The sequence below is a fragment of the Pyrgilauda ruficollis genome, unplaced genomic scaffold (assembly GCF_017590135.1).
Source record: "Pyrgilauda ruficollis isolate IOZ18807 unplaced genomic scaffold, ASM1759013v1 scaffold124, whole genome shotgun sequence".
Classification (NCBI taxonomy): Eukaryota; Metazoa; Chordata; class Aves; order Passeriformes; family Passeridae; genus Pyrgilauda; species Pyrgilauda ruficollis.
The window spans coordinates 303,956-330,330 of NW_024510766.1; the positions used below are offsets into that span (position 1 = coordinate 303,956).

At 40.7% G+C, this 26,375-nt stretch overlaps 1 protein-coding gene across 1 annotated transcript in view; it reads left to right on the forward strand.

The window, feature by feature from the left end:
* Positions 1-5,399: 5,399 nt before the first annotated feature.
* LOC121365949 (transcription initiation factor TFIID subunit 4-like) overlaps positions 5,400-26,375 on the forward strand; it is a 143,561-nt gene continuing 122,585 nt past the window's right edge. The window contains exons 1-7 of the mRNA XM_041490577.1: positions 5,400-5,762; positions 5,881-6,028; positions 9,670-9,842; positions 22,231-22,362; positions 22,623-22,850; positions 23,714-23,836; positions 25,417-25,506. Of these exons, the coding sequence (XP_041346511.1) occupies positions 5,400-5,762; positions 5,881-6,028; positions 9,670-9,842; positions 22,231-22,362; positions 22,623-22,850; positions 23,714-23,836; positions 25,417-25,506 (1,257 nt within the window). The remainder of the gene's footprint in view (positions 5,763-5,880; positions 6,029-9,669; positions 9,843-22,230; positions 22,363-22,622; positions 22,851-23,713; positions 23,837-25,416; positions 25,507-26,375) is intronic.

Sequence of the window (26,375 nt, forward strand, 5' to 3'; positions counted from 1 at the left end):
ACTGGACATTATCATGTCACGAAGATTTAGCAAGTATTCTGTTCAGAATTGACCTCTGAAATGCAATAACAAGCCGGACTTTTCCAGAAGGGGCCTGCAGGTGCCTCAGCAGGAGCCAGGCTGGACTCCTGGAAGCTTTGTGTCCGATTTGAGCCGGCTGTAGAGTTTCCAGGAGGACTGGAGGGCCCAGGGAGCTTTACTGTAACTGCTCCCAGCCTGCCCTGAGCTGCCTGACAGATTGTGAAGCAAACTTCTGCTGTGACTGGATAGACTGTATCAAGTCTGTGGGACACCACTGTTGAAACTCTGCATTTGTACTTCAGCTCAAAGTAAAGCTTCTGTTTGGAGAAACAACAAGTATTCTGTTACAACGAAAGAGGCTGGTCTGTGGCTGAGTGTCAACCTCTGTTGGACGAGGTGGAGAGGCTTGTAACAGTGTAGAGGATCAGCAACAGCCTGTGTTACATGGATTTCCTGCTGTCTTGGAGAGGAGAGGAGAGGGGCTGGTGCACATCTTCCTAAAACTTCTCTCATCTGCCTCTCAAAACTGGAGATGGTTTTTTATGGAAACACCCAGTTTAATGCCACAGTAGTAGAAAAATGGACATTAAAATTTATTTCATAGTCAGGACTAGTTGCAGAACCACATGTCTACTTTCCATTCTACATTTATAGAATAAGGGTTCCAAGATCCATGTAGTTAGAAGAGGAAATAGAAATGGACATTTCTTTGAGCTCGGGACACAATGGATGAGCATTTCAGAAGAGAAATCAAATGGAAAACTGAGAGGGTTTATTTTTCACAGAATCCCAGGGTGGGTCAGGTTGGAAGGTCCCACAGGGGCAGCTCTGGCTCCAGCAGGGCCATCCCAGAGCACAGGCACAGCAGTGTGTCCCTGTGGCTCTGCAATGTCCCCAGGGAGGAGACTGCACAGCCTCTCTGCCCCATCTGCTCAGGGCTGGCACTGCCCAGGGCAGCAGCTCTGCCTCCTGGGCAGGGGCAGCTCCTGGGCTCAGCCCTGCCCGTGGCTCTGGGGCCATGGCTGGGCCCGGAGCAGAGCCTGGGCCTGCCTGACCCTGCACACAGGGACACACAGGGACACAGACAGACAGACAGACAGGCAGGGACACACAGGGATGTTGTGTCGTGCTTTTTGTTTTATTAGTAGGTTTATGGTTTGATTTGTGATTTGGTGGTTTTCCTTGGTGCTGTTTTTCCTTTTGTCTCCGCCTTTTCCTAGTTATTTCGTCAGCTAGTTTCTAGTTTCTATTTCTCCAAACTTTACCCATTTATTGAAACCGTTCTTTCTCCATTGGAAGTTTATTGATTCACTACTGTTATTCCCCGCCTAGGTTCTTACTCCCAACTCTCCTGATTTGTTGAAAGTTGGGCCTTCCCCTGACTTTTCCCTGAGATATAAGTCTTTGTTCGCCCCTTGATCGGGGCCCAGGAGTTAAAAAGGGGAAGTTTACCATCAAATAAAGTTTCCCTGGGACCCGTGTGTGCTGCCTGTGTTTTATACTGCGCTGAAACAACTGACAACTGGGATTCAACGGAGCTCCAGGGGGAAAATCTGCCGCCCCCCACTCTTATCATCAGCTAGCCGGGGAAAGAGAATCGGCACAGGGACACACAGGGACACACAGGGACACACAAGGCTGAGGGCTCCTCTCAGCTGTCCTTAGGCTGAACAGGCTTAACAGCCTTTTCTGAAACAACCTGTAAGTTTCTGGAAGAGAAAAGTTGGCCAGAATGAACAACAAAAAACAAAACCCAAAACAGACAAACACAAAATCTGCACAGATGCCTAGGAATAGAAAACTACCCCCTTGAAACACTTAAGGGTTAAATTCTAACCCTCTTGATGACAAATATTCCTAAGTCTCACCATCAAGTCCTGCCTAGGTTATTAAACAAGTATTTACAATTAACTTTGCAAGCTCCAAAATTCCTATAAGCCATTTTAAAAATGAAATTCATTTGCAACTGAAGCACATGAAACTAAATTTAGACATATTCTGCCTTCCAAGGCAGGCAGGGACCTAGGTTTGGTGAAGTATCTACAGCAGAAATCTTATGAAGACCAGCTGAGGGAGCTGGATCATTGAAAGGGGCTGTCAGACTGCCCAGGGCAGACCCTCAGTCCCTGGACGGAAAAACATGGGTGTGGCGCTTGGGGACATGAGTTAGTGGTGGCCTTGGTAGTGCTGAGGGAATCTTAGAGGTCTTCTTTAACCTACACCTATGCTATTCCTAGGACACCTCTTAGTACTCCAGTCATCTTCATGATCTCCAATTTTTGGAGTTTATCATTTCTATGTTATACTTAAAATGAGCAGGTGAAGGAATATTTTCATAGTGTAAAGTGAATTTCAATAACATAGATAAAGGGTTCTTCATTTTAACAAGCTATCTCAAAATCTTATCCAAATTGGCAGGTAGCATTTTGATATTAAATTTAAACTAAGATGGTTAAATTGCATCTTTGAAGGCACTGAAAGTGTGTATTTGAGACAAACCCATGACACATAAGCAGGAAAATTGTGCTCCTTTCTAAGCATCTTCACTTCTGTAGAAGACAATAGATTAGATTCTCACTCCATGCAGCTGAACAGGGCAGGGGGCTTTGCTGTTATTAATATTTTATGTTACTGAGTTATTTAATGACAAACTTGGGCTGTGAGCAGGGCACAGGCCTGAGCAGTGCTGAGAACTGAAGAGCAGCTCAACAAGTTCTGTGGTGGATTTTCTTTACAGGCAATTTTGAAACCATGGTTGGAAGTTAACTTTTCTAAAGATTATTCCCTACCTCAAAGAGAAAATAATTCAAAAAAGATTGTATCTTAAAAGATCAGATGAGATGATCACAGATTTTGCCTTTTTTTTTTTTTTTTTTTTTTTTGTATTCTGCACATATATAACTCTGAAAAAATGGTTCTTGTGATGAAATGCATGAAAATATTTGGAAAATATTTTTATAATAGAATTAATACAAAAGTCAGAGAGATTCTGTACTTTACTAGAAATAGTTTTCCTCAGTGAAAGCTCAAGCCCAAAGGCAGTTTCAGCAACAACTTTATAAACATTCTTAGGTATGTCCTCACCTCTTGACTTAAAGGAAGTCCAGTGTGAGTCAGTATGCATCACGTTTTTTAAATAAAACATTCTACTACACTTCTTTACTCTCTGTGTTTATATATATAAAATACCTCAATTTAAAAGGACTGGACTGGGGAGAAATACAAATTAATGTTTTACAGATTACCCATGCACAAATGTACATTCAAATTGTAATACTTGCCATTTTCTCTGTCCAGTCAGAAGATAACTTTTAGCTTCTAAAGTTACAAAGCAATTCACTTTCTTCCACGGTGGTTTTTATGGAAACACCCAGTTTAATGCCACAGTATTAGAAAAATGAGCACTAAAATTTGTTTCATAGTCAGGACTAATTGCAGAATCATATGTGTAGTTTTCCATTCTCTTACGAAAACTCTGGAGATGGTCATATGCAAACGAAGTTCAGGAGCAACTAAGTGAGGACTGCATGGAATTTTCTCTGATAAAATCAATAAAGTGTGTGACTCATACAAAAGTAATATTGGATAGATTTCTATTTTGTCCATCCCAAATAATTATTCTTTATATTTGTGCAATAGCAAATTGAATCTCAATATCTACTATGTTTTAATTAAACTTCCAGGTAGAAGCATTTCTTAGAAATCCAAATTTAATTTAGCTGTAGCACTCCACTAAAGCAATGCTCATTTTCTAAGCAAGTTTTTGATGTATAGATCTCTTGTGTACATTTAATGCTGCTTTTCATAAACACTGCTGTACTTTCCCATTCATGCACTGCACCATCTCCTGCTCATACACCCTACCACGCCTTTGGACCCTCAGTATTTTCACTGGCGACTTTCTTGAAGAAATATGCACTGGTTCAATTTCGGGAGACATTTAAACTTATCCTAATTAAACTGGTACAACCTATATTTAATGCATTTTCAAGGTGGTTTCTTTTGATTCATCATGAACTTGCTCCTAAAGGACAATCAGGAAAAACTACCCTGAATAAAAATGTAACCTCCTTTGAGAAGAAACAGAGCAGCCAGGAGCAGTTTGGTCTTGTGACTCCAGTGAGTCATACACGGTAGGACCGAGCAGATTGAGCCAGGGCTGGAGACGAGCTGAGCCAGCCCCCTGCTCCTTCCACCAGTGCATGGAGCAATTCAATGTCCTTATCCACTGAGACACCTTTTCCAGGTTTTTGGAAAACCCTGAGAGATCACAAAATGAGGAATGATTCACCATTTCAGACCGCAGAGCAGCTCCAGTACATCCCAGTTTGCAGGCACCCGTGCTGCTGCAGGCAGGCAGAGACAGATCTGGAACCCAAGCTGCTGCCGGGGTCACAAATCCGTGGTTATCCCGTGTGTCATTCGTGCGGGAAGATGTTTTATTTGGAGGGTCCTCTCGAAGACACTGTCATTAGTTAAAAACCCGATGATTTAGGACGACTGTCTTTCTCTTAAGTTATTTCACAGTGTGAGGAAGCGCTGGTGGGAAAAAGGCACACAGGAGTGCGATAACAAAAGCGTTAGCAGCAAAATTAACTACCTTGAATTTCCCGCGAGGATGCCGAGGGAGCAGCGCGCCAGGGCAGCTGCTCTGGCGATGAAAAGAGCCTTATTTTTGTTTTCCACATCCTCTGAAAGAGCGTCCCCGGTAGGAAATCGTATCACTGCAGCCATTCTGGTCTGGCTAGGGCAGCAGCTGTGGATCCCGGTAACTGCAGAGCGGAGCAGTGCAACCGTGAGCTGTGCGTGCCTTCGGCTTTGGGAGAGCACATCCCCGCTTTGGGACAGTGTCCATCCCCGCTGCGCATCCCCGCTTTGGGACAGTGTCCATCCCCGCTGCACATCCCCGCTTTGGGACAGTGCATCCATCCCCGCTGTGGGACAGCTCATCCCCGCGGCGGGTCAGCCGGGGCGGTTCGCTCGCTTCTCCCGGCGGGACGGGACGGGACGCCGGCGCGTCACCGGGACGCGGCAGTGCCGGGCCCTGCGGACACCTGGGTCGGGGAGGCAGCTCCACACCCCGCGTCCGTCCCTACGGCACCTCCCTGCAGCCGCTGCCGCCCCGCGGCTTCCCCAAGTGTATCGCCGCCCTCTCGCTGGGCGGCCGCACCCGCCGGAAGCTCGGGCGGTGCCGGTTCTGGGCGCGCTCCCGCAGAGGCACTCGGGCGGTCCCGGTGCCGCTTCTGGGCGCGCTCCCGCCCGGGGGTCCCGGTCCCGCCCCGGGGCGGGGCGGAGGCGGCGGCCCCTCCCATGGTGCCCTGCGCGCGGCAGAGCATCGCGCATGCGCATAGCGCCGCCGGCTCCCAGCTCAGCGCAAGATGGCGGCGGGCGCGTCGGACCCACTGGAGGAGATGCTGCTCTTCTCCGAGGAGGTGGACGAGAAGGCGCTCAGCGACCTGGTGGGATCCCTGGAATCGCAGCTGGCTGGCGGCCGCGGCCCCGCCGAGCCGCCCCCGCCCAGGACCTCCGCCCCGTCCCAGCAGCCGCAGCAGGGGAGCCTGGCGGGGGGCAGCAGCCCCGGCCGGCAGCAGCACGGCCGCCCCGCGCCCCCTCCCGCGCCCGGGGCAGGGGAGGCGGCAGGGCGCCCCGACAGCGCGGGGAGTCGAGCCCCCGCCCAGGGGCCTCTCCCGTCCCCATCTCCCCCGGCGGCGGCGGCAGCGGCGGCGGGGAGGGGAGCGAGTGTAAACAGTAGTAGTGTGCAGCAATCACATGGAGCGGCTCCCGGCGGCGGCAGCCCCGCCGCTCCCGCCCCGCCGCAGCCCGCCGCCCTTGCCCAGCCTGTCAGCGGTCACCGCCAAGGCGGGCGCTGCCCTGCCCGCCGCCCCCCAGGCCGTGTCGCCGCGGCCGGCGCTGGGCGCTGCCCCCCGGATCGTAGCCCCGCAGCTGATCGTGCGGCCGCCGCCGCAGACCACCATCCAGCTGCCGCCCGGCTTCACCATCCCGCCCGGTAAGTGCTGCGCTGCGCTCCGGCATCGCCGCTCGCTCTAACCGCTGCTCTTGGCCGAGGGCTTTCCTTCCTCTCAAAGCTGTCAAGTCCCCGCTGCTCGACGTGCAGGAAACCAGAGAAGAGGCACCTGTCTGAGGGCACCGTCTGACGAAGCGGCTGCCGCTAATTAGGGTGTAACTGGTACGGCTAATGCGGAGTAATTGCAGTTGTTGTTGGGTGCGTTGCTGGTTTTGTCCTGGGGAGAGCGGCAGTCACGGTGAGTTACCCTGTGATGGTGTAGTTGGACAGCGGATAAAAAGCTGGAGTGGAGACTAAGAATAACTTTATATGTGATTTAAAGGACTTTATCTTCTGCTTTACACTTGAAAGTCCTGAAAAGTTTTTCTGCTTGAAAGAATAGTTGCTGCTGTGAACCAGGTGTTAAATGTGTGTAATCTAAAATTTATAATTTTGGTAACTGTGCTAATGTCATTGTTGTGTGAGGGTAGTCTTCACAGCACCAGATTTTATTTCCAACTCTGAAGCAATTATGTCCTCTTTGTACTCCTCTAAGTTTCTTAACTTTAATTACTAAAAATTTAAGTTCAGCAAGGTTGTTAGCTAACCAAAACAGCATCCCTTCATCCTCATGATTCCTGCTCTTAACATGTATATTGTTTCATCTGAAGGGTACTGTGGTCCCCTACTTACCCAAGTTTTTGCAACATGAAAATCTGTCTTCATGTCATCTTGATTTAGGAGCTGATTTAGCATTTAAGCTAATTCTTTTTTTTTTTTTCCTGTTAATATAAATAGCATGTTAAGATGTGGACCTATCGATGTCGTCTGAAATAACTGAGTTCTTCCAACTTATTTCTTGAAATATTTGATATACGTTAGCTAAGTAGAGCAGCAATGTTATAACGTAGTTGTTTGCTTCTGAGTGGACTTTCAGTAGTTGTGTATTCGGCCCTAGTTTATGAAAAATCCCCCAGAATCTGCTGCTCCATACATACAAACCTTGGTGGTTTCATGAAGACCCAACTAACTTGAAACAGATAAGTTGCTGTTCAGACCGTGTGCCTTTAGCCTTTGCCTCCCTTTGTTAATCTGCTGAAGATTGCTCTATGCAGATGATAACTCTGTGCATTGTAACTTTGCACACGGTTTCTGAAGTTCATTGTGTCAATACTTTGATCTGTTACTTTCAAACAGAAGAGGGAAAACTAAGTCTTGGAAACCGTTGGATCCAGGATTTATGAAATGTTATGAAAATAATACACCAGAAAGTTTTAATTCAAATTTGTTTTCTTACAAGATAGTTGGAAATCCATTAAATTTGCATAAACATAAAGATAATATGTTCTAAAAGGAAATGATTCAGAAAATACAATGTTATTTTTGAGTTTTTAACTTGGTGGATTATATATAATTAATCTGAAACTCCCATATAGCAAACTTCTATGTAAAAGAGAAATTTAGGATCAGTTTTTTGAGAACAGGTTATTTTAGCAGATAATGCTCCTAAGTTGTGTATTTCATCTTTATGTGACTGACAGGAAGGTAAGATGAATCTCATCATTTAACTGGCTTCTAACTTGTACCAGCTGCTCAGTAACAGGAATTTGTAGTCCTCCAAACTGAATTAAAATCTAATGTTAACACATGAGCATTTATTTATTTATAGTAGTAATTGTGTCTGCAAATTTGATTGAGACTGTGTGGCACATGTTTTAATTAGTCATTTCCACTCAGTTTTTCTCTATTCAGAATTTGGTTTAGGAAATGGGAAGATAAATTAAGAACACACCTGTGAATCTCTGTAATGCAAATAGAACATGTATTTTTTAAAGTGTGGTAGGCTTTATCCTATGAGGATTTTTATATAAGGTTCAAAGTGATGATCAGAGAAGTGATAACCCGTTTGGCCAGTTGGCATATTTGGGTGTCCAGATGGTTTAGGAGTGGCATATACCAAATAGATCATCTGCTTGCAGGATTTTCTGCAAATGTAAACTGTGAAGCTTGGTGCTTAAATGGCTAATGGACCTTAAAAGTTACCTTTTAGATGAGTTTTTAATGAGTTTCTTTCAACTTTCTATTTAAATTACTCTTGGCTTTGAAAGAGAGTTATTATTATGGCTTTTGGATGTGGTCCTTGCTGTAGCTCTGTGTGCTTGTTACCTTAAACTTTAATTTCCATGAGTCTTTAGTTTATAGTGGCAGAAATTTGCCTTCTGTTTGTGTTTGTAGCAGGAAAGTTTGTCTGGGAGCACCCAACTCTGTGAGTGAGGGCTTTTATGTGTGCTGCAGTTCTCTCACGTGTTCATCCCACAATTGGGATTTGGTTTTTCCATGTCAGACTGAAAGATTTTATTGCTGTAGGGCTCTGAAATCTGTTATAATAGTGTTTGAATTTCTTTATCTTCAGGGTATTGTACAAACTGTGTCCCTTAAGCAAGGTGTTGTAGCTGGGAAGTTGAAATTGGATGTAAGCTGTTACCTTTAGAATTGGATATAAGATTTTACCTTCTTCATTTTCCTTTGAACAGTTAAAAAAGTAAATGAAGCAATTTACACATAGAGATAAGTTGTAGAAACAGTGTCTACTGACCCTGTTATCAGCAGTGACTTCATAGGTTTTTAGTTTTTGCTTCTCTAGTAGTTGCAGACAAGATGTTTTTCTGTTTATTTGACCTGTCGTATCCTATGTAGGTTAAATTATTAAAATGTATTCTGGAACTAACTTGGAAATTCTTTTTAATAATGTGTCTGGAGAGCTGCTTCTTAGTTCTGAGTGAACTATAAGAAGATCATTACATGCTTTGCAGTGACCTTGAGTATGTGAAACTCCAGCATCCACTGAGCAACTTAGCCATTGTCTCCCTTTTTCTGACCTGTGGACTGCAAAACTTTGGGCACAGCTTGATGGCAATGGTTCTGTTGTGTAGAAGGCCTCTATTTGTGAGGTGTTTTACAAGAAAATAATCTGAAAAAATTATCATTTACTTCCGGAGTGTTAGAAAACACTTGCCAGTTTTCTAAAGTTTCTGCCCTGTGTGGTTGTGTGCTCTCTGGGCCTAGCAGTGTTTGCTGTTGGTGTTTAAACCACAGGCCTCTCAAAGTAGTGATGGTGGGTACCAAATAGATTAATGTGCTAATGGTCAGTGTTAAGTAAATCTCAGATGTTGTACACTCAGAAGTGTGTCTGGCCAATATTTGCATGTCCTCGTAGCTGTTGTTTAGTAAAGCTCTCGGGTCTTTGTCCCTGGTATGCATGTACTCAGTTGTTTTTCCAGCAGCTGCATTGTCCTTAGAGTTTACTTTTACTAAGTATTTATTTCTAATTTTGTTCTCCTAACCCTGACTAGACTTCTAGAAATCACTGTCCCCCAAACACTCCAGTGGCTGCTTTTTTTATCACTGCTTTCCATAAACTGCAGTTATTTAAATTCCAAACTGAATTGAGTCTGCTAGTGGGGGCTCCCTTTCTTCTTTGAGATAAAATCTTGTGTTACATGAGAATCAAAAAAAGATGCACTGTAGGGAATAATGTACAGTGCCATCCATGACCTTTACTCTGCCTTCTGTGGTTAGATAGTTGTGTGTGTGTAATCCTTGCTGTTATTTGCCGTGTAGTGACTGTTCCTTGCCCTCCCCAGGGATGGTCCTGGTGCGCACGGACGCCGGGCAGCTCGTGATGGTGCCCCAGCAGGCTCTGGCACAGGCTCAGATGCAGGCCCAGGTGCAGACACAGGGACAGGGTCCTGCCAACATGTCACCCAGGCTTTCTGTGCCCACAACTGGCCCTGTTTTTCGCCTGTCAACAGCTCAGGTATGTCTGTCTTGATTTACTTTTGGTGCATTGTGTTTTACACATTGTTACCTCATGTGTTTCTGCAACTGTGCTTTCCTCTCCTTTTTGTTGTGAAAACAGGAAATACTTACTCAAATGTAGTTTATTTTATGAGGCCTAGGATTTTTTTTTTTTTTTATTTAAGGAAAAAATCTGCTTTAGAGAGTCTCTTAAGACTGTGTTCAGACTAAGAGATGATTTGGGGCTGCAAAGCTCAGTCTTAGTCTGGGCTGTGTATCACTGGTTTAATAATTGTCCCTTGCTGCTCTGAATCAGAGGCACTGTGATATCCCAGCATGATGAATCCCAGGATGGCTAAGTTCACTGGACAGTAGAACAGAGAAAGCCAATCACATTCTATCCAAGGATTTGCAATAAATTTAAAATAAAATTTAAAATATACTTTATTGAAAAGAAAGATTTGATTCTTCTAAGTTGCTTCTGGGTGTGATCTCTACACTGACAGTTTTTCCTGTGCTGTGAGTACATTTCTCTTTTTCTAGGGATTGATAGGATAGAGTGCTTTCCTGTCTCAAACTCATCAGTGGAATGTGTTGATTTGAACTTGGAGCTAATTTATTTTCTAGGGTGAATGTGAGGTGGTCTTGTGTTTTTTGTTTTGGCTTGGTTTTGGTGTTTTGTTTTTGTGGTTTATTTTTTGGTTGTTTTCTTAAAATTTCTTTGAAGGCTGCATTGGTTTAAAAGTTTGTAGAGAGGCAGTTTAGTTTGGGGCCATTTAGGGCTAGAACTGAGCTATTTTACTGAAATGTGGAGGCAAAAATATTTGGATCTTATGGCACAGGGCTGCTGTGCCATAGCAATAAGAGGCAGAGTTTAGGGTAGTTTTGCCTAAAGTGTGTGTTTGCAGAAGAGATAAATAATTCTTTGTGGAAAGATGAAAAAGGTGCCTTTACAAATTTTTAGTTGTTGTAGAAGTTGCTTGAAATAAGTTCAGCATGTATTTACCAATATTTGTAATTTGATTACTTTCCCTTTATATGCTTTATGTATTGCACTGTATTTATAGTCTAAAAGATTTTTAAGTTTAATTCAAAACTGAAAATAATTATAAACATTTCAGACGAGAAGTAAGCTGGAATAAATTTGGAGAATTGAAAATAGAAACATGAGGCAATCTATAAAAAACAGAGTAGCCAACTAGAATTTAAGTTTTAGAAGTGAGTGTACATAGGGAGACTGTAGCTCAGTGTCAGGAAAGACATTTCATAATTGAAAGCCTGGAAACACTTGGAAAAACTCTATGCTCTCAAAAGAGAGGTAACTGCAGTATTGGATGAAATTTGTTAAAGAGCTCTTTGCAGAAAAGGCAGCCATATCGTGTTTAAATGTCTGGTATCTGGGAGAATAAGACTTGTAGAAACCTTCAAAGGGAAATGTATTCCAGGAAAAACAAACACAGAGATAAGCCTGTGTTCATTTACAGATTTTTTTATTTTTTTTACTGGTTTGATGACAACAAAATTGCAGCCAATTCCTGAATTTGTACATCTGTCTTTGGTTGTTGGGGCCTTTCTTTGCAAGTAAGTGCAGTCACTTCTTTGGTAATTACTACAAGCAGATGTTCTAGCAGTGGCTCCTGAGACAAGTGCACACTGTAAATGCAAGCCAGGTGTGTGGTGGGACTGCACCAAGAATGGGATCCAAGTCTCTTAGTTTTAGCTATTTTTCCTCTGTACTCTTAGTTTTTATGTGGCCAGTATTAATGAATAATGAATTAAAATTCAACATGGAAGCATTCATAACAGATATTAACAAATTGTTTCTAATTTGAACATTTCTGAGGAATAATCTTTATTGCACATGGAAGGAAGTGTGCAGAAATGCAGACCCCCCTGCTTGGCTCTGGGTTCAGTGTGGGTTTTGGATCCCAAAGTCAGCCTTAAGATGTGTGCACAGCAAATGTAGATTATGTTGGTCTCAGGCAGCTGTTCTCTACTTGTATGAAGCAGTTAATGTTGCACAAGAGATATAATCCTACTTGATGGATTTCTATAAAAATAAACCCGTGAGAATACTGCATGTTCAGGTGTTTGTAGAGTCAGATGGAACCTGGAGGGGTTCAGGTATTGAAAAGTTGTGTTTGTTTTGTATAGGGTTCTGCACTGTAGATGTTCCTTTGTTCCTTTGCACAACCTGGTGCTGACACATTGCCTCGGAATAGAGGAAGCCAGCAAGGCCTTAGGGATGATCAATATCTTGCAAGATGCAAAAGTTGGATTATTTTGGTGTAGGGGGATTAGAGTAATGATATTGTAGCTTGTCAGGATTCATCTCCTTTGAAAATCTTAGTGGTAGCTGCGCAAACTGTACTGCATCGTTTCTGTATTTGTTGTAATTAACAGGGTTAAGAAATAATTAATATTACCCTTGGGAAATTTACATTGAATTTCCCTGACTCTGCATTTGATCTTCAGAGTCTTCTTTCATTGTGACATGCTTATGTTTTATGTATGTTTGACCTTAGAATGTTCTTTAAAAATTGTGGTTGACAGCCTCTTAAAACAAGATTGTAAAGATACAAATTCTAAAGGTTTGTCTAATCAGAATTAGACATGAGACTTTTATTTGATTAGGTGGATGGTTTAAAACCAGAGACTGTTCATTGGTTTTCCAGATGAAATGTTCAATGATAAATATTGTGCTAAGGTTTTAGAAATGTCAGTTATTTGTTTGAGTATTCATTATAATTAGTTTATTCAGGGATTAAGTTCTAAAATAAAGGAAATTGTGTGTACTGAAAAATAATTTTTTTCAGGGAGTTTTTAATTCATCTGTTTTCTTTCAGGGTTTCTTTCTGGTGGTCAGAAAGCTGAATTCAGTGCATTAAAATTTCCAGAAGTTGTTTAAAATTAAAAATAAATGTGCTAGGTTTTTATGTATATAGAGTATGAATATTACAGAGTCATGGTGTTCACTGTGACTGAAACACAGGAAAATTCTGGTGCCATTAGCTGAAGACAGAATAAAACCATTAATTGCCTGAATCCTGCAAAGTGTTTTGTGAGATGGATGAACATGCCAGGCTGTGGAGTTTTAACCTTTCTTTCTGATACTAGTGGGATGGTTAGTATTTTACTGTATAGAGCTCAACTTAATTGTTGTATCTTTATTCAGTTATTTTAAGATAGCTTTATTTGGATTAAAATGCAGAGTGCTTAAATTTGTAGAGTATTTTAGTCACTGAGTTTGCATTTTACCCTTCTTTAATCTATGCAGAAAGTCAGCATGACTGGAAACTTGCAGTCTGCCTTAAGGATTCTAGGAAATAATATCTTATGAAGAATATCTCAGAAAAAGACATGGCCTTCATACTTTACGGGTCTTAGGGTTACTGTTCTGCAGATTGTCCTAATTTTTAGCCTGTGTCAGGTGTCACAAGTTACTCAGCTAAGTGATTGTTTTCAGAGTTCATTTTTTGTTTATACACTTTAAATAATTATTGTGGTGAGAAAGTCTGTTGTGAGCTATACAGCTGGATGTAAAATACAGGCTATTAAATGCCAAAGAAATTGTAAAAGCTGGCAGTTACTTTTGGCAACTCATTAAGAAGTGTTGCAAGTGCTAACTGGAGAACATAAAATGGATTTGGAATTACTTTTTTTAAAACTAGAAGAAGGAGTGTCTGAAAAATTCCCAAGTGTTCATCTCTCTTTAAAATTGAAAGCTCTTTGGTTCTCTCCCCTTGACAACTGTGTAATTTCTCCACTCTCAAAAAAGGAGGGGAAAATAAGGCAGTGTTTTAAATGTTCTGAAATAAGATCAACTTGGTCAATACATACAGAGCTGTTCAGATTCTAAACCCCTTCTGCAGCCTGGGTACTGCAGCAAGATTTTTATTTCCATACCCAGGGCTGTCATTTGCTCACAGGTATTTTGGAGGAAAATGAACCAGGTTTTCCCTGAAAATTCCTCTTAACTTCAGCAGCTGGGCTGGTATCCAGGACAGTATATGAGGAAGGAGCCATCTTTCTCTGGGAACAGTGGAAGCTGCTGAGACAAGGAAAGTGTGTTGTGTTTCCCTGAGGAATTTGTGTAAGGGCTGAAGTAAAGGCTTTCCTTCAGGACAGTGGCTCTGTCCTTACCTGTTCCTGTTGTTGAAGGTTCAGAAGTTAAATATCTGTATACAGTAGTACTTACCCTTGTGGGAATTGATAGAGCCACCCCTCTTCCCTTCCCAAGTTTAAAAAAAGGTGTTTGGATTGCAGTGCCAAAGCCAGGAGTTCAGAAAGACTGAGATCCCACATTGCTGTGTCCTGTGGGTGTGCAGTGGGTTCCAGTCCTTCCATGATGAGTGCTTCATCTGGGCACTCAAGACACTGGATGGAGTTGCACAGCACACTTAAATCTGATGTTTCTTATTCTTTGATTGCTTGGATTTGCTATTTAAGTTGTTTGACTTCTGCTGTTTGTAGTATCTTTGTGTTGCTTTTAGGAGTAGAGCAGATGTACAGCTTTGGCTACACTTTTGTGTTAGATTCTTGGGAGAAGAGAGGCAAATCCATTTTGAAAGGAAGACTTGGGTTCTTCTTGACTCTTACATGGGGTAATCTTTGATTAGACATTTAGTTATGCTCCTCCTAATTGCTGCTGCGTAAAGCATAAATAAAATCTGATTGCTTCCATTCTTAGTGGGATTCTGGAAAACTGGCAAGTGGGGATAAGCACATGCTTTGTAGGGAGGGTCTCAGCTGGGAGGTGCTGGGGTGTGGACACTGTCCTAGGAGGGTGGATGGTGTCTGCAGCACTGAAACACCTCCAGCCTGGAGAATCAGAGCCTGGGAGTAACAGCAGCACAGACAGCAGTGACTGAGAGATGTATTTGATATTTTAATGATCTTTTCCATTTGCAGTCTTTCTGGTATCTTTAAAATATTCAAGAGAAGTATGTGCAATTGTACCAAATAGTAGTTTTAATTTAGTTCATATTATAAGATTGCATAGGATTGTAATGGGGATGGTAATGGTTGGACTCACTGACCTTTGAGACGTTTTCCAACATAAATGAATCTACAATTCTGTGATATGAACTGCTCTTAGCAGCAGTTTTTCTCTGGTGTTTTGTTTAGAGAAAAATTGCAACATGCTCAGGTATATTAAAAGTATTTTTCATATCAGTACAGCTACAAGAGGCTTGCTTGTTTTTTTTTAATTGGTATCTCACGGTTTACATGGGAATAGTTGGTCTCCCTGAGTATTATAATAATCTTTGGATGCATTAAAAAGTGCAAGTTTCTTGTACTGCGAAAGTAATAATGTGCATCTTTTGAAAAACATTATTTGGATGCTTTTGACTTAGCTGTGCATAATTTTAATTTAACTGTTTTCTCTTTGTGATTCTACTTCTTATTTGACATTAATTCCAGCTGAATATTAATAATTTTTTAATGTTGTCAAGATTTAATCAGCTTTAGAATATTAGCTAAGGTACAGGATTTTTAGGAAACAAGTCATAATTTGTTGGAACTTAAATTTGTCTTAGAAGAATTCTGCTCTGGATTCTTGTACTATGAGCAGCTCAAACAGTGTGGGTTTGCTTGCTCTACTATATTCTTCAGAGATAATAAATAAAATTCAAAAGTCTTCTAAAACTGGTTATTAGATTGCATTAAATTTTTGCCTCCATATCTTGTTTTGAATTTTAGACTTGTGAAATTGTGAAAAATAGGGAGGTGCTGCCATCTAGTTTTCCTTTGCTGTGTTTCTTTTGTTTATCTGCATTTTTCATTTGTACACTTTTGGCTTTTCATGCCTTTGATGTGTTTTTTACTGGCTTTCAGTATCTTAGTACCCAGGTGAGCTTACATTCATAACCAAATAGCAAAAAAAGTTGCTTATTTCAAATTATTTTTAGTTGCAATTATTTTATGTTAGTGACAAAATTAAAGTGCTGCTGTAAACTAAGAAAATAAAGTGAATGTCATACAAGAAAGACCAGTGTTAGCCTGACCCATAATATTTTATTTTGGAATATCTGTTATTGGAACTTCAGAGCAGGTGAAAGAGTATGTATTGGAGTTTTCATGGGACTGCTGCTGAAAATGGATTTGGCTTCAGAGTTGATGAATGTTTTTGTTTCAAGTTTGATTCAAAATGTGTTTTTCATTGCTAAGTTTTTTTGTATATTTTTAGTGATCAGAAAAGGCAATTATGTGTGAAGTTTGATGGTTTAGTGTTTTGTTTTCATTGTCTAAACAGCCTAAACATATATCAATATATGGGTTTTCTTAAGAAAATGACAGTTTTTCTAGCTTTCTTTTTTCTTGCTTTAGGCATTTTTCTAATTTCCACTCTTTGAATTGGAAGTTTATATAACGAACTTTACTGTTTTGTTTTCTGTGTTTTGATACTCACTTTCTGTTAAGTTTCACTTTGCCATCTGTTTTTAAAATGAAATAAACCCAGGTTTTTTGAGGGTGTGCCAGGCACTGCATCCCCTGCTTTGGCTGAGCCTTGTTTTTGCTGTGGAACAGGCTCTGAGCAGCAGCAGCAGCAGCTCAGGCTGGGCCTTCCCTTGGTGCTGAGGGCAGTCTGGGCCTGGCTGATGGTTCCCAAGCTGCTGTTCTTGCTAAATCAGAGTCTTGCAAATCTGGGATTGGTTTGGTCATACACTTATGCCTGGGTTTTCAGCATTGTTTATATTTTTATGGCAGCTTTGGTATTTTTTTCTCACTTATTTATTATTATTGATTCTTGTTTTTCTTTCTGTTTTCACATTCTTTCTGCTTTCCCAACAAATGCTTATTTTTACTCTTCTCAGAAATTTTAAGCAGATAAATATTTATTGTTGCTAAGGTGCACTACTATTATCATCAGATAAACTATTCCATACTATTTCTTTTGTGTTGATGGTTTTTTGGCTTCTTTGCAGTGTTCTGGAGAATACATTTGTGGTAGTAGGGCAGGTGGGTTGGGAGGTCAGAGAGAGTAAGAAATGTGTGGTCCTTACTGTGCTTTAACCACAAAACTATTTTCCTTCTTTTCCTTCACAATGAGTGATTCTTTTCTGTATTAAGCAGACAATAGGTTTTCAGTACTTAAAAATTATACTGTTAACATTTTTGTAGCATTGACACAGCTCTAACACTTAGAAAACACTCAAATTAGTAAGGCTGTAAATTTAAACATGCAGAGATTGGAAAGGAGATTCCTGAGCACTGTCACAGTGGCTGCCATGTGCATATGCATGACCACATATTACTGTTATTTTTAATTTCTACAGTGTGTAGGCTGGACAGTCCTAATTAATGAAGATTTATATAACATTTTTTCCACTGTGCAATGGGTTGCTTCAGGCTTACTTGTTGCCCCCCTCTGCAGTGGAATTAATAGCCAAGCAGGTTTTTTTGTGAAGCTTATCCCTGTAACAACTTTCTCAACAATGCAGTTAAGGGGATTACTAGCCTCCTTTTGTGGGTAGGAAATGGAGCCTAATTGTCTCTATTTTAAATATGGAATGAGAAATGCTGGTTAATTTATTGTGTTCAGTTTGACTTCATTGCCTTCAGTTGCAGCCATGGCCACTCCTGGTCACAAACTCCCCGTTTCAAGTTGAGCACTCATAAACACATTGATTTAATACAGTAAGAGTATGGTTTAATACATAAGAGTATTGCTTACAATGGATTTTCTGTATTTGCAGGCAGCACTAAGAACTAGAGGCAGAAGTAGAATCCAACCGAAGTGACAAAAGTCAGCTGGTTTTTAGTCACCAGATATTTTGGATGAACCCTAGTGATTGTAGGAGGACCAGCCATTTGACCAGAACATGGGAAAGTGCTTTGATAAGTATTTGCTTCAGCAGTAGGGGTTTTGGACTTAGAGCCCCTGGTTTCTGAGAGTTTTCTCTTGTGGCCCCAAACTCCTCTGCCTGTCCTGTGTAATCACTCCCTGTGTGTTCCTGCCCTGTTATCCCATAGGGACACTGTGCATGTGAGGAGCAGAGCAGCATCTCCCTGCTTTGGTTTCTGATGTTCCACTCAGTGACACTGTGGTGGCAGTGAAGGTTCTGCCTCTGCTGTCTGACCTTTTAGAGATGCTGTTTCCAGTAATTGTCTGTAACTGTGTGCAGATTAGACTTTTGAAGGGATAATACTTTGGGTCAGTTTTGCTGTATTTTTACTAGGCTGAAAAAAAAATCAAATCTCTGATAAAATTTCTCTGCATCTGCCGTTGAAGTGGCTGTTGATGTGAACTGGAACCAGAGGAACTGAGAGGCAGTCAATCAGCTTGTGGACTTTCTCCATGAACTCTGGAGAAGTTTCAGTCTCGGGAAGCAGGGTTTGCTGATGGAGAACACTTAATGGATTAATAGCAGTTCAGGCTACAGCCATGCCTGGAGGAAAGGTTGTATGAGTTAGTTACTAAAAAATTATGTGGTAATTGACCCTGGCTGAACACCAGGTGCCCACCAGAGGCTCTCCATCCCTGCCCTCCTCAGCTGGATGAGGAGAGAAAATGTAAGGAAAGTCTTGTGAGTCAGGATAGAGATCCCTCACCAGTTACTGACACAGCAAAACAGGCTCGACTGGGGGGAATTAATTCATTACCAATCAAATCAGAGCTGGATAATGAGAAATGAAAACTAAATCTTAAAACAGGTTCTCCTCACCCCTCCTTTCTTGCTGGGTTTAACTTTAGTCCCAGGTGAGCTCCCAGATTTGACCTTTAGCTTATGTTTCTGCCAGTGTCTGTGATCCCACTTCAGTTTCTCTTTGTTAAACAGTGCCCTTGATTGTTTGAGGCATCTCAGATGGCATCTTAGCATGGTCTGTTGAGTTTATAAGAAGTCTTCTACATTAATGATTAGAAGTAAAATTTAATTTCATTTCAGATTTTGCAAACTTAAATCCAGACTTAAAGATCTTATGAAATTTGAGTTTTGCATAACACTTAGTGAAGCCATGTATTGGAAGATGTAAAGAGGTTTCACCATCTGTATTGTGGAAAAACTTGGCTTTTGTGTTTGTTCGAATGTGATTGGGGTATTTTCTTATTTTTGGTTGACAGTGGCCAAGTTTATTGACAGGAATGGTCATGAAAAATGTATGGAACTTACTTGTCAAAAGTGAGCTCTAGTGCAGAGCCTGTGCTGCTGGTACCTGGAGGGTTGGTCTGTAGGTGGTTCTATAGTAATACAAGTGTAACCCAAACCTGCTCCCAAGGATTTGCATACTAATCTCTGACAGTTTGACTTCATTTCATAAAGCTGTGAATATGCAATACAATCTCTAAAATTGGTACACTCCTGCCTTTGCAGTGATAAATAATCTTTGGTTATTTTGATTGTTTTCTCCATATTCAAGTGACTTGCTTTTTCAGATGCAGCCTTGTGTATTCCTGGAAGTACAGAGACAGCTTGTTTATGCACAGCAGGTACAGTGGATTCTCTTCCAAGCTTTGCCTCCCTATTCATGTGCCCAGAGCTCTGGGGAGAAGGACAGTAAAGATGTTGTTCAAGGAATTAATTTATAGGACGCAGGGTATTTCTGCACTTTGAACAATTCCAGTGTGCTCTGACAGCCTAAGTGGAAGTGACTTGTTGCACCCTCATTCACTTGTGTTACGTGTGTGACTTGGGCAGGCAGAACAAACGTTGGGATCGCCCCTCCCAGGCTGTCCCTCCTGAAATCCTCCTTTCCCCTGTAGCAGTGTGCTGTGTGGACAGAGGCAGCTCAGGTCTGTGTGCAGATGCAGCCTCCAGTGGGCATCAGCAGCAGCTTATTGACTGTGCTCATTCGTGGTCTGGGTTCCTGCCTGTCAGTGTCTGAGTACAGGGCAAAAGGCTCTTCAGTGTTATTTCTGTGTATTTAGGGAATGTAAAAACATCTGATTTATCTAATAAAAACCAATAGTTATATTTGAAAATGTATTTCTTTCTAACTCTTCTGGTAATTTCAGAATTTAGTAGCATCCTACCAACCCTCAGCAGCTTTTCCTCAAGGAACATCATGAATTCTTTTAGATTCTTCCAGTAGGAACTTGACACACTGGGTTGTGATTTTTTGTTAAAATAATGTTGATAATTTTTGTTTTCTCTTTGACATATTTCTCATGAGAACTGTTTACAAGTTTCCTTCATAGAAAACACAGCTTTTTCTTTCTAAGTAATTTTTATCAGTTCTCAAAGCATTCATGTTGGGAATCCTTTGAGTATGTTCTGGCAACTTGTAGCTGTCACTTGAAGATAATTTTCATGATATTTAAGAATTTCTCCAGGCTAGTTCCTTGTTACGTTTCTCATCCCTTCATTTCAGACTTACCTTTTAACCCTTCTAAATTTTGGATCCACATTAATAAGCCATTGCATTACTTTGTTTGCAGTTGTCTGGTGGTGAGGGATTTCTTCATATCCAGCACTTTAGTAGATTTTACTGCCATTTTCTATTAAAGGCTTTTGTCACTATTGATTTTTAAAACCAAGGGTGATTTTAGTTTTCAGGTTTCACAGTTTGCTGCTGAGGTCTGGCACATGGGAATACATTCTTAGTTGGGCATTATAATAGTGAAAATTTATATTTTAATTATGTGCAGTTTTATTTTCAAGTATGTTGCTGAGATGAATAATGGGCATTTATTAGGTGGGAAAAATTCTCTAGCTCACAGTCTCACTCTGTATTTGTGGATTTCTGGCTGCAGGTCTTGCCTGGAAGCTAGTAGCTGCCAGAAATGCCTCTGGTTTTCTGCTTTTTTCCTAAATCCTCACTTCTGGAAGCCCAGACTGATAAAGGGGCAGATATCACAGGCATGCTATGTTCTTAGGCTGGAAACTGATTATAAGCAAGTGAATAAGATACACAATATTTATATTTGAAATGCAGCACTCATTGGGTTGATATAATTTCATTCAACCAGTATTTTAAAATACTTGGTCATTTTTATAATGGAGAAAAGAGATGTCAGATGTTTAAAACAGAAGAAGCTTTATGTGGTCCTTCTTACAAAAAACCAGATAATTCTACCTCTTCATAATGATGTTGTTTATTGTCTCTAGGCTATCTCAGGATGGAAGGCATCCCTAGTCAAGATTTTAAAAATCTTGGAAGCTATACAAACAAAAAAAGGGGTTTGTTCAGATGTCAGGTAGATTTATTTCATTTGTTTTCTTTCCTCCTTTTTTTCCCCAAGTACAGAAGATTGATATCTAGTAGATGATGTTGCTGGACTGATTTGTAAGGAATCCTTGGGGCTTTGAATGCCTGCCTGGGCTTCTGTTCCTTTTGGAGATATTTTAGAGTACACTAGATGTTCTTTGGAGAAATGTTTTATGTAAGTTTAATGGACAATGTAAGAATCTAAAATAAGCAGTTCTTTATAAAATATGAATTTTGGAGATATATGAATTAAAATTTAAATCAAGGAAAACTAGTTTTATCTTGTGAGAAGCAACATCAGCCATGATGTATTACTCTATCCACTTAGAAAATTTGTCTTTTTCAAGTGTGTGAATGCAAATCTTAATAAATGCAAGTTGTAAGACACCAGTGTGGCCTCCATTTTTAGTAATGTGTGGTTCTCATTTTGTCATAATTGCCATATTGTGTGATGCATTTCATTTATAATGGTATTTACCTTCCTGCAGAATTAAGTAACTTCTCTGGAGACATTTTTTAATTCCTAAATCTTGTCCTTTTGTAAGAAGGCAAGAGATTTCAGTCTTGCAATGAAAGTAAATCACAAAATAAGTAATATGATTGCTAAATAAGATAAATTTCCTGAGCTGTAGAATGTACAGCTGCCTGAAAGGCTGTAGGTCAGTCATTTTCCTTTGTGTGCTCTCCATATTGCAGTTACTGTCTGGTTACAGAGTCTGTGTTCTATGACAAAGGCTCTCCCAGTGCTTAGATTTCGTTTCTCTGCAAGTTAATTTCTATATAATCCAATCTGAAATTATTTTAAGAATATTTTTCTGCTTTCTAAATTTTCTGCCCATATTAATTTTCATGCAGAAAAAGCACTACAACAGGCCCATAAATACCAAGAGGACCAGTATGTGTTACTGGCAATGATAAACTCAAATATTGATGAATACTGACATGTAAATATTACAACTGAATTAATGCATCAATGTAACATCAATTTTTTTGCAGGTCACATTTGTTTTTTCTAATCTTTTCCATATAGCTGTACAAGTAATAACTTTCAGGGGAAATACTGCAAAGCTGTCATTGAACGTGAGAAAGCTGATTTTTCCAGTATTTGTGAATATATATAAAAGCATATTACTAGGTTTGATTTTTTTCCCACAGTATTAATAATGATTTTTCTTACAATCACTATTATTAAAAAGCCTTGGAGATCAAGTTACTAAGGAGAAAATAAAGTAAAACGCTCGTTTTTCCTTTACCAGCAGCCAACGTCCGTGGCCACCTCCAGCGTCCGCCTGGGCCTCCCTGTGCAAGCCAAGGTGGTGCCATCCACAGCGGCGCCCGCCAGCGCCACGGCCACGCTGCCAGGAGGGGCTGTGCTGTCACACACCACGGTCAGGGCTGGGGACACTGCTCGGGCTGCGGGCGGGGAGGGGACATCCAGGTGGATGCATGGAGGAGTTCTTCCCTGGGAGGGTGGGGAGGCCCAGCGGGATCCCTGGCAGTGCCCAAGGCCCGGTTGGGACAGGGCTTGGAGCGGCCTGGGATAGGGGAACTGGATGAGCTTTAAGTTCCTTTCCAACCCACACTGTTCTATGATTTTCATATTTTTTTGCAAGTGAACATTAATATTTTTAATATAAAATATTAATAGGTATCAGTAGCTACGACAAGCGCTCAAAATTTGTTCAAGACGACGGTAGCAAGTGGAACTTCAGCTCCCCAGCAGGCTGCAGTGCTCAGCAGCGCCCAGAGCCAGGGCTCGGGGCAGCCCCCGGGGCAGCCTCGGCTGCCGCTGCCCCCTCACACGGCAGCGCAGGTGCCAGCGCAGCCCCTGGTCATCCCCAGCTCGCCTGTGCCCGGAACCACCGTGGTGTCACAGGCAAGTGCGGGCATGGTGGAAACATTGTGTTCTTACTGCTTTGGGAGCTCCTCGGGTGTGTTCAGAAGCAGGAAGAGCTTTTTCCTCAGGCAAGCATGTATCCCCTGATGGGACAAGTACTTGGCAAACGGGAGAACCCTTCCCTGGTTTCAGCCAAATGGGGTACATACAAATGCTGGCAGGGAGGGAGCAAGAACACTTGTGGTCGGCTCTCCCCACCTGCCATGTATGTGGCACTAGTGAAAGAAAGCTCTGTTCCTGCAGCCAGAACAGTCATGCCTTTGGTCTATGGACTGTCCTGTTGCTGAGCCTCAAAACCATGGTTACCCTGAAGCGTGATGTTTCTGTTTTTGGAGCAACTGTGCCATATAAAAATAATGGCTTGTTTTACTACTAGTGAAAAAAAAATCAGATATGATGATGTTTGAAGACTTATTTCCAATTTGATTTTACTGCTGTAGCTGCTTTGTACAAAAACACACTGAATCAATAATTTAACAAATTAAGATAGCTTGGGGAATATTTTTACCTTGTCTGTTGGGCATTTCAAAGGGGAATTCATCTCCAGCAAATTGTTGTGTTACTTCTCATATTTAAGGTTATTTGTACCAAAGGAGGCTGTAAAATATAAAATATATTTCTTCCATTGATTTTTTTGTTGTTATTTGCGAGCTATGATGTTCAGTTACCTAAAGAAGATAAGAAAAATCTCAGGTAACAAGCAGTAATAGCAAAACATGTTTCATATATGACCTGAATTAGAAAAATTTCATCATTTTCCTTCTTTGTAGTGGTCAGAGCATGCATTGATTGTGATGAAAAAATAGCATGAAGCTAATAGTTGTTTTCTTTGTTTTTTTCAGGAAATGCAAGAGAATGTGAAAAAATGTAAAAACTTTTTAGCTACCCTTATAAAACTTGCTTCTCATAATTCACCATCTCCTGAAACGTCCCGCAATGTGAAAGCTCTGGTTCAAGATTTGTTGGTAAATATTCAGTTACTGTTTATTTTGTCAGTTATCTATTAAACTTCTTACTTATGGATGCTGAAAACTATTGCTTTGATCTTAACAATACTTTTGGCTGTAATGAAAGGGGTTGGGTGTCATCAAAATGCAATATTCTGTATGTTTTATATATTAAAAAATCTGTTAAAGGCAGACTTTCTCTTGGTTTTTGAAAGGGGAGATGCAGCAAAGTATTCAGTAGGCAGTTATCAAAGCCACTCTTGTTTGGATGAATAATACTTTGGTTTTTCCTTTAGTAAAATGTGGGATTTTTTTCTTGAGAATTTAAGTTCTTTTTTTCCTCCAAACCCTGTTCTTCTCCAAAACAAGAAGCTCTTAATATTTGAGGCACAGAATGACTGTAGATACAATCTCTTAACAACATGGGTTAGAGTTTCTAAAACTGAAGGAGGAGTATTTTCCTGAGCTGCTGATTTTTCGCTGTTCTGCAGGCAGGTGCCTTAGTGGCACGGGGGTTTCCAGAGACAAAGTTCGAGTGCTCTGGCCACAAAAAGGCTGCACTGGCTGCAGTCTCCAGTGCAACAGATGCTGCAGGGAATTGTATAAATGAGCTGCAGACAGAGCTGGGAAAAGAGTCAAGCTTCTTAAAAGAAATGTAATATAGTCTATGAAAAACTTGGAAATAAAAGTAGTTGCTATGCATTTCTTTGAATTCATTGCCAGAGAAAGCTGTATATTTTAGACAAGCCTAAGGCTGTTTTCAAGTGGGAGCTGTTCAACAATCATATTCAGTGATTCCAGTGAAAACTTGTTTTAACTTTTACCAACTTGAAAAGACTAAATAAGTAAAGGTAACTACTTATAGTATTTTAAACAAAGTAACAACACACATAAATAATAAATATATTGAAGCTTAATTTGGTTTGGTTTTTCTCTTGTTCATTTTTTTATTACAACCGGAAGTTGTAACTAATGATACTTTAGAAGTATCATAAAATGCGCCCGAGTTAGAATTCTCTTGAATTGCTACTAAATAAATGACTGATTATGTATTTGATATGTGTGTATTTTGTGAGTATACGTATAAATTCATAGAGGAGAAAATTTTATATCTACTTATAAGCATGCTTTTTATGTATGGCCATGCTTTACATACATAGTTTTATATATATAGATTCTACAAGTTAAATTGTACCATCAGAATTGGTTTTGGAATTATTACAAAGGCTGACAAATTTCATGTTTTTAAGGTTACATCAACAACCTGTTGTTGTTTTCTTTTAATTTAAAAAAAAGAAATCACTATGTAAATGTTAGCAAGAGAATGGAGTCCCAAAAGAGGCTTGAGTGTTTCTGGGGCCTCGTTTTGTCTGAAGTAGTGCTTCCCCAAGGGAATTCTCTGCATTTTGAGTGGCATGTTACATGTCTGAGTTAGTGCTTGGCAGAAGGATCTTAGAGAGGAGTTAAGGGACTTAGGTCTGAAAGTTTTTGATATGGCACCCTGTTTAGTTAGAGAGATAAGTGTATATAGTAGCTGGGAAAGAGGCAACCAAACAACTGAACTGAGATGTTGATGCTTTTTTTTCTTCACCCTGAAGGATGCAAAGATTGATCCAGAAGAATTTACAGGCCGCCTTCAAACAGAGCTCAAATCATCTCCTCAGCCATATCTTGTACCTTTCCTTAAGGTAATGTGAATATTGTTTGGATAAATTTATTTCAGAGCCAAATTTCATTGCATTAAATCTTAGAATATAATTTTTAAATAGTGTTATCTTCACTGGTCCAGGACTACCCTTCCTTTACTTCTAAATGCTGCCCATTTTTGCCAAGATCTTCCTGGCTGGAAGTGCTGTGCAGGCTGCACCTGTGTCAAGCCAGGCAGGTGCTACTCTGAGCTGGAGTGGGCTGCTCCAAGAGCCTGGCACAGTGCTGAGAAACAGGGAGTTCCCACAGGAGGGAGACCTCGTGTGTTCGGGACCTTGACTGAGTTTTACAGAAATGGATTTGTCATCCAGGAGTTCACAGTTCGAGTTGCCCTGATCTAGAATGTTTCAGTAATCAGATTTAAAAAAACCAGTTACTCCCTAGTTTGGAAACTATCCATTGGCTATTCTGTAGTGATCCTTTACTTTTAGAATAAATACACTTTTCTGTGATAGTAGGTAATTTTTTGTGAAGAAGAAAAACATTCACATTTCGAAGAGTCTCAAGTTATTTTACAGAATGCTTCAAGTAATTTAATAAGTTGTTTCCATACGTTTTTCCTAATCTGTGTTTGAGTCATTGATAACTTTCAATCCACATGTAACAATGATTATGAAGAACTGAACTGGGTAGTGTTGATTAGATGATTCTGCGTCTAATCTGGAGCTAATCAACAGTAGAATTTCTGATATGATACCAAATGGATTTGTTGTGGGGTCCTAAGTTAGTGTACGTGGGGGTAAATTTAGCTGTTAATTGGTTCTATAAATTAGCTGCAATAACTTCCATATGCAGAATTATATACAAACACAAAAAGCATGTTTAAGATTGTGGGGTCCTAAGTTAGTGT